Source organism: Hydra vulgaris, chromosome 05, assembly GCF_038396675.1.
Source record: "Hydra vulgaris chromosome 05, alternate assembly HydraT2T_AEP".
NCBI classification, from domain to species: domain Eukaryota; kingdom Metazoa; phylum Cnidaria; class Hydrozoa; order Anthoathecata; family Hydridae; genus Hydra; species Hydra vulgaris.
The window spans coordinates 25630471-25639543 of NC_088924.1; the positions used below are offsets into that span (position 1 = coordinate 25630471).

Consider the following 9073-nt stretch of genomic DNA (forward strand, 5'->3'; position numbering starts at 1 on the left):
CCAAATAGGGGCTGTTATATAATTTTTTAAACATTATTTGATAATACTTGTAATATATTTTAAAAATGAAACTTATGAGATAAACAGAAAGCAACTAAGGGCCTTCACTTAGGACCTCCGGACTCTGAGGCTTAGGGCCTTAGACGCTAAGGGCCTCCACTTGTTATGATACGCCACTGATTGTAAAAATAACATAATTAAATGTAATTAATAATGTTATATTTCGAATTAAAAACATGAGTATGTAACTTAATACAAAACAGCTTTACGGTTAATAAAATTTTATCAAGGTAACTAGTAAGCTAATTCATTTTTAAATCAATATTTCATTCGAATCCAAATAAAAACTAATTAATTTACATAATAACTTGGTAAATAGTTTTTTACTCACCGCAGAGCATTGTTGGTTTTTTGTAAAATGCTTTATTAGTAACTGTTTACCGTCTGAAAAGTGTAGTTTTGTTCTCAAATGTTAGGAAAATTTACTCTTAAATTTGGCCGTTTTTCTTTTATGTTTCCCAAAAAGATTACAGTTTTTTTAGCATTTCGTTTGTGGCAAATAGTTTATATATATAGAATACATAAATCCCATGCAAGAGCTATTTGACACATGACAGTGGCTTATTACATATAACTTTTTTTATGTTGATATTATTTTTTTATAAATATAATATAATAATAATAATAATAATAACAATAATAATATTAATAATATTAATAATAATAATAATAATAATAATAATAATGATAATAATAATAATATGATATTATTATTGTTATTATTATTACAGAAGTTTGATCATTGATACAGAGGTGAATATGTGATTATTCAAGACACCAAGAAGTTTGAATGTCCTGCAAAAGTTAACATGAAAGAGATTGTATGTTTTACTAGTTTAAAGGTATTTTACAAAACAGCATTTTTTTTTTTTAGTCACATTTTTAATGAATCTATCGTTGTTAGAAAAATTATAACAATAAAAAGAATGATCAATTCTGTCATTTTATTTTCAGGTTGTCAACATGACAAATTATTACAAAAACCAAGTATCAAGAGATATTCGAAATTCTTTAATGAAGCATAATACTTTTGTATTTTGTAGAAAAATTAAAGTTGAAATAGACTGCCTATTATGTCACCGAAATCATCCATTTGGAAAAGTAATTGCTTTGCGCTTTGATACTATATTGCAAACTGTGTTAATTATTAATTCTTCTTATTTTTATTATTATTACTATATTTTTGAAACTATATTTTTCAATAGTTTTATGATTTGTTTTATTTTATATCATGTAAGTAGTATTGTAATGCTAGTAGTAATGCTAAGCATTATTTTTATACATGTACAAAGTTACAACTAATTTATATTATTTGTGCGTAATAATATGTACCTTTCATATCTTGCTACTGTTTTATTAATTGATGTAGTAGTACTAATGCAGATAAGTAGTTACATTTTGTGTTACTCAATACTATTTTTAGAGTGAACTCCTGTCTCAGAAAATTGACCATCGATTGTCAACAAAGATTTCTGAATTTGTGAAACAAGGTGTTTCAAATGTATGTGAGATGAAAAGGCTTTTAAAAATTATGGTTAGTGATATGTTTGGAAAAAAAGATTTGCCTCCTTCTAACAACAGAAGGTTCTATCCAAGAAATAATATCATTTGTATGCACATAGTCATTGAACGTCAAAAGCTTAGGTAATTTTTTATTTAATTTTTAGTACTTTTAGATGTTTCATATTATCAAAAAGTTTTTTGATTTATTAATTTTTCAGATTCTCAAACATTGATCAAGATTGTTTAGAAAACAAAATAAATGAGTGGAAGGTTTCTGACGCCACTGTCAAAATACATTACCATCCAAAAAGAAGTCATAGTAAGGATGAGCTGTTGTTTGTTTATCAAGCTGGTTGGCAAAAAAAACTTATAAATAAATATGGCAATGAACTGGTGTTTTTAGATGCAACTTACAAGACCACTAGATATTCATTACCATCGATTTTCAAATAGTTGCAACATTTGTATCTGAAAGTGAAACTTTTGATACAATAAAAAAAGCACTTAATTTCATCAAATCTTGGAATCTTGATTTTCAACCTTTATACTGCATGACTGACTATTGTAATGAAGAGATACTTGCTTTGGAATCTGTTTTTATTGGTGTGTTATTAACTTCTTTAAAGGAATCATTTTTTATATTTCATGCGATTTAAGTTCATAATCATTTTAAATTAAATTTTGTTCTCTTATTAGGGTGTGAAGTATTCATCTGCAATTTTCATAGAGAACAGGCATGGGATCGTTGGATAAAAAAAACTTCCAATGGTTGTTTTAGTAAAAAAGAAGATATTTTAAAATTGTTAATATGTATAGCTTGGTCAAGATCTTGCGAAGAAGAAGCAGATGCTATAAAAGCATTAGAGCTTTCTGACTTAAAGTGTCAAGATGGTTTTTCTAAATAAAAACATTATGTTGAAATGTATTGGATGCCTATAAAAAAGGTATTTATTATTAAACATGAGTTTAAATAATTAAACCTTTATTTGAGAATACATTTTGTGGCAATTATTTGGTTTGTATTATTTTAAGGTGAGGTATGTAAAAGTAGAATTTCTTTCTTATTGTTTAGAGATAGATCTAGTGGTATAGGCAAAATCGTCTTCTAATTAATTGCAACACAAACAATGGCGTTGAAAGACAAAATGAGTCATTTAAGTATTGCTATTTAAAGAAATACAACAACTCTTCTTTGACAGGCATGTTAGCTTTATTAATTGAAAAATTCTTCACTGATAAGCTAGAAAGGTTAGTTTAGAAGAAAAGTTAAGTCAATGAACTGATGTTTGAAAGGGACTATTGTCAATTTAAAATTGTTCACAGTAATGATATTAATATAATCTTTTTATTTTTATAAAGTTTTATCTATTCAATTTAGCTACACTGATGTAGACTGTGGTTTGTTTGCATTGGCGTTTGCACAGCATTGCTTGTACCGGCTCAAATCCACGCTACATTTCATATGAAAATGATGAAATGAGAAACCATTTATTTAAAAGTGTTATAGAAAACCACTTAAATGAGTTTCCAAAGACTGGAAAATTGACTAGGTTTTGCAAGGAAAAAGAATTTAATTTTACTCTTTATTGCGTATGTCGGCAAATTTGGATGGCTTCTGATAATGTTGTCAAAGATAAGTAAGTGAATTATTTAAGTTGTTTTAGCTTTTCAATCTAACTAGTTACACACCCACACACACACACACACACACACACACACACACACACACACACACACACACACACACACTTATTACTTTTATTTTATTTACACACATTACTTTTATTCACATTTTTTTGACTGTTTTTTGTGTGTTAATACATTTAGGCAATATGGTGCAATGTGGAAAATGTGAATGTTGGTTTCATCGTTTTTGTGAACGCATACCTGATTTTATTTTAGAATGTGAGAGTGTTGAATGGTTTTGTTCGCAATGCACAATAACTTTACCATGTAGTACTTTAACTTAAAAGAGATTTTGACTTTAACATTTATAATCCTTTTTTATGTAGTTTTAGTAGTTTTTTAGTAGAATTTTTTTTTTTTTTTTGTTATGGTAGGCAAAAAGTGTATGCTAGATGAAAAATCTTATGTAAATAGTTTTTCATTTTCTAATTTTCTAATATATAGTCTTAAAGGAATACATGATTTTTGAATTATAGCAATGCCTAAAAAGTTGTGTTACCTAAATAAGGTTTATTTTAGTCAAGAGTCCCTTAAGTAAGATGATCTGGTTAAGTAAAGGCATGTTCAAGAACAAGATCAATTTTTCAAAACTAAATGGTTCTTTTTCAACTCTGAAAGTGGTGTTGTTGTCTTTGAATTTATTTATTTTTACCGTAAACACTTTTAGTTTCAGTCTAAGTATAAATCTTAGTATTTGTAATAAGTATTTATTATTAATTAAATTTCAATGAGTATATATTTTTTTAATATATAATAATTTTTTAAACATAACAATTTTCCTTTTTTTTTATGTTGCGTTTGTCATTGCTTTATTAGTTTGCCTACTGTTGAAACATGGTTTTAATTTAGTAAATTTATATGATGTGAAATTTACTCTATTAATCATCAGATAACAGTTAGGGAGAAATTGGAATTCTACAAAATTAAGGTAAAAATGATTTTGTTTACTGGTATTACCATTAGTTGCCGATGGTAACATTACAAAACTAGTTTTTATAGTTGATTGTGTTTCAGCTCTTTAGTGTTATACTGTAACATTGATGACAAGTATATAACAAAAACAACATGTTGTTTTTGCGATAGTCATTATCGATAAAAGCTTTTATTACGATTGTAAATCTTAATTATATGTTTTTTTAGCACTTACGATATTTCGTTATATCACAAATAATTATGACAACGTAAAAAATATTTAAGGATTTACTTTTAATTCATGATATAATTTTTCAAATTGCTCATCTCCAATTGTCCCTCTAGTTTAAATATTTTAATAAATGAAATCCCTTGAGTTCAAGTATTTTGTTGTAAAGTGTAATTATAGTTAATGATTGTTTAAAGGTAACGATCGATTTGAGTTACTTGTAAATAATTATATATGCATATAGACGTATTTGTATATAATATAAAGACATAATTGTAAATATCAAGAGAATTAGTATATAAATTATGTTGAATTACGTTAAGAGCGAGGCGTTTTACGCTTGACTTATAAAGTTCTTTTTGATGTGAAACAATAAGCTATTTCGGCTAAAATGTCGACTAAAGTTGATTTAAAGTTAATTCCGGAGTTTAGTGGAAACGATCAACAATCAGTCGCAGAATGGCTGGAAAACTGGTATGTAAACTACAGACGTGCTGAGCCGAGGTTGTTTGAAGATCAAACGCAACCAAATTGTTATGAATGTTAACTCCCCATTCATTTTGCAAGAGATAGTCATCTGCGAAGAAATAGTAATCGAAACAAGACGGGTCGAAGACGGGGTACAAGCGATGTTTTGTCTTACTCGTGTCAAGAGAAAGGACACATCAAGAATGTGTCCAAAAAACGTGCCGAGGGAGAAGATGTTTGCGCCAGTTCTCTCCCTAAACAATCAATAAAGGCGTTACCTACTATACGGTTGGACATTAATGGCGTTTCTCGGAATGTGTTAATTGACTCAGAATGTACCTGCTGCATCATTTATAAATAACGTGCGCCAAAAATTACGAAGAAAATAGTTAGCGTGGTAACTGTTAATGGACAACAACAACAGTGCGAAGACGTTAGCCGAACTAGAATTGTCACATCTAATGAAAATGAATTTTTTGTGGAAGCACTTGTAGTCGACTTCAAACCACTTTGTTATTGTTTTTGATGGGTATGGAATAGTGGCTTTTGGTGGAGTATCAATATCTGCAACTCGTGATGTTTGTTTTATGGGAAGAAACGAATCATGTTTACTTGGACTAAAAGATGATATTTCAAAAGATGTCAGTAATACGAATATAATAGCTCGGGATTTCACAGCTTTGTTTAAAAAACAAAATCGAGAATGGATAATTGCGTGGAAATGGAATAAAAGTTCTCAACCTGAAACTCTAGTGAATAAGATTGCTGAATACACTATCCCTATTGGCATAAAACACGATTACGAAAAAGAAATTGAAAGGTGGATAGAGAAAAAATGGCTTCAAAAGTACGATTTGAAGAAACACGGTCCAATAAAGGGTTTGGTTCCTCTCATGGCAGTGGTGCAGCGAAACAAAAGGAAAGTGCGACCAGTATTAGACTTCAGGGAGCTAAACACGTTTATTGTAGCATTCACTGCGAACACAGATGCGTGTGCTGACAAACTTCAAGACTAGAGACGGTTTGGAAAAAATGTTTCAATAATTGATTTATCTTCAGCTTATATGCAACTAAAAATCGATGAGAAACTCTGGACTTACCAAAATGTTGTGTTCCGTGGACAAAGTTTTGTTTAACACGTTTGGGATTCGAACTAAACGTTGCGCTAGTCATAACGAAAGCGGTATTGGACAAAGTGCTATCGCAAGGTGAAACAATCTGGAAAGGAACGTCATCATACATTAATGATATTTTTGTTGAAGACATAGTACCTGTTTGTCGCGTACTTGATCATTTGAAAATCTATGGGCTTAATTGTAAGCCGGCGGTCCGCGTATCCGATGGAGCAAGAGTTCTTGGTTTACAAGTCAGAATGGAAAACAAAAAGTTATGTTGGAGAAGAGATAACGAATTTTGTCAAATTCCGAAATCGCTAACAAGACGTAATATCTTTTTTTTGTGTGGAAGAATGACAGGAAATCTTCCAGTTTGTGGTTGGTTGCGTGTAGCGTTGTCGCATGTTAAAAGAACAGCAAACGCCCAGATAAAAACGTCAGGCAACAAATTGGGTAGATGCTAGTTCAATCGTACTAGACGTGGTTGTCGAGTTTAATGGCAATATAATCGAAGACGCATGTTGGTTAAGAAAACATACACAGCGCATATAAACATGTCCGAACTTGATGCAGTAATTAAAGGACTAAATATGGGCCTTAACTCGAAAATGGAAGTTTTGCACATCTGCACCGATTCGAAAGCGGTGTTCCATTTAGTTACCGACACACTCGCGGAAAAGTCTGGATTGAGGACAAACGCATCAAACGAAATGCTGTTAAGGAGAATACTCAAGAATATTGCAAATATAACGGAAGAAAAAAATGTGTGTCTTGATGTTTGATATTTAAAAAAAAAAAAACCAAAAAATTTGTGCAGAGAAAATTAAGCATGAACTTGTGTATTTTCAGATCTAATCGTGGTTCAATCCCCATAGCCCATTTAACGTAAGAGATCAACTTAAGGATCTCGAATCAGGGCCTATGGATAAATTTAATCAGATAACTCGTGACTGTTCTGAAAACATAGGTACATCAATACAGACATATGTGTACTGTTTATATTGTCATGCTTTTTTTTTTTTTGTGGTTTTTTGTGGTTGCTAATTATTTTTACTATTGTTGCATTTTGCATTTGTTGCTATTATTCAAGTGATTTCATTTTTTTTTTGTCTTATCATAGTATTTATTTACATCCTTTTATTATATTTTATTTTCTATCACCTTTCTTAGAAGGAATAAATGAGATAACACAACGTTTAATGATCAGAATCTGATCATTAAATGTTGTGTTATCTCAATTATTCATTATCTCTCATGTCAGCTCATTCACTTTTTCTTTTTTTGTTATTAGTATAGCTTTTTTTAATATTTAATATTCTCCTTTTTAATAGAATTATTTTTTGGTACATCAACTCAAAGTAGATATTAGGCTTGTCGCTTCGGAATTTAACCTGGCCGATGCCCTTACTAGAGTGTCTAATAGTTGGTTAAAATTGGTTGATAAACCTTCTGAAATAGCAGCAAGTGGTATTATTAGAACTTCACTATCCTCTAAAGAAATCGAGCATGTTCATAGATCTACAGGACATTATGGCGTGAAAAAAACATTGTACTTCGTTCGTAAAATCGACCCGTCAGTGAGCAAGGAAGAAGTATTGCTGAAAAAATACATACTGAAAATTGTAAAATTTTTATACCTACTTTATTAATCCTTAAAATAAAAGTTTTGGCACTCCTATTGCGTAAATGTATACCATACGCGCTGCCTTTTTGGCACCCCAAGTGGTAGAAACAACCTTTACAGCTTAACTTACTTGAAACTTACTACTGATCTCATTTCATATTTTAATCTTTTATATTTGTACCATTCAATAATTGTTTTGTCCATTTCAATGACTAGTTCTAAATAAATGGGATAAATGACCAGGTCTACTAAATCGTTCTTTTTACCAAAAGTACATAATAGTGCAAGAGTTAATGGTCATCAAACTGTTTTCAATATATAAGTTAAGCAACTTTATGAAATTAAATAGAGCATTTCACGAGAGCTGCCCTATTCATTAAGGTACTCCCCTTAATGAATACGACAATTTTAATTAACTCCCCCTTAGGTCACACAAAAGCTTCATTTATTCGGTTTAAAAAAAAGTGCAAACAACTTTGCCAATTATTGACCACATTTTTATAAGAAATACCCATTGCAGAAATTAACTGAAATATATATCACCTATATACTTTAGTTATTTTTAATATAAATTTTAGATCAAAAAAAGCTCTTTCAATTTAAGTAAGGATTATTGTAACTGTCGCAACATCAAATTATATATAATGCAGGTAATAAAGATTTCACCAAATACTGACTTGTATTTTATATCAAATACTAGCAAATGTCTTAACCATTTATTGGCCAATGATCCGTAAATGGGAAACACATCGAACAGAATAATAGAGCACTGGAAATTTATTTATTTTAATGCAATTATTTAGATATAAAACAAAACTAAAAAATAAATCAATTTAATTTATTCAGTTTAACTCATAGTATGTTAAATGCAGGTAATGAACCCCGAAAAAAAGTTAAAAAAACTTATTGCTAAATACCACCATTTTCTTCAACCTTCTTTTCACCATTTTCTTCAAATATCTTGATAATTTTCAATATCTTCAATTTTTAATTCTTCAATAGAGGTTGATTTTTGCAAATTTGATATCTCAGCTAACTTCTTTTTATAGTTCACAGTTTTCCTTTATTTTTCTTTTAATACCTTTTGTTATTCAACTTTTCTCTTTTCACAAGCTACTTTTGCAGCTGTCTTCAAGCTTCGTGTTGTAAGACTGTAATGTGAAAAAAAACAACTGTAAAACAGAGGTTTTGAGTTAATCTTCTTTTGTTTAATTTGTAGTGAAGGATAAGTGAAAATATTGGAGTCTTTGTCTAATAGACTAGATGAACCATTAAATGGGAATGAAAACTTGAGTTCTATTGACGTGTTGTGAGAGGCTATTTTTTATTATTCAAAAGAATTCAAAAAAATACTTGCAATTTGAAACCATGAAGCACCAATGAACTATTAAAAGAAACTTTTTTAACTAACGTTGATTTATTAACCTTTACTTCTTCAAAACTTACATTTGTATTAATATCCACAGTATTGTCTCG

General features: G+C 29.7%; 1 protein-coding gene across 1 annotated transcript; it reads left to right on the plus strand.

Annotated features, from left to right (window-relative positions):
• Positions 1-739: 739 nt before the first annotated feature.
• On the plus strand, positions 740-3549 carry LOC136080719 (uncharacterized). The gene is made up of 8 exons (XM_065797734.1): positions 740-902; positions 1015-1161; positions 1484-1704; positions 1782-2166; positions 2260-2507; positions 2636-2762; positions 2942-3200; positions 3391-3549. The coding sequence occupies exons 1-4, from the start codon at positions 870-872 to the stop codon at positions 2014-2016; spliced, it is 636 nt and encodes a 211-aa protein (XP_065653806.1). The 5' UTR covers positions 740-869; the 3' UTR covers positions 2017-2166; positions 2260-2507; positions 2636-2762; positions 2942-3200; positions 3391-3549.
• Positions 3550-9073: the final 5524 nt, after the last annotated feature.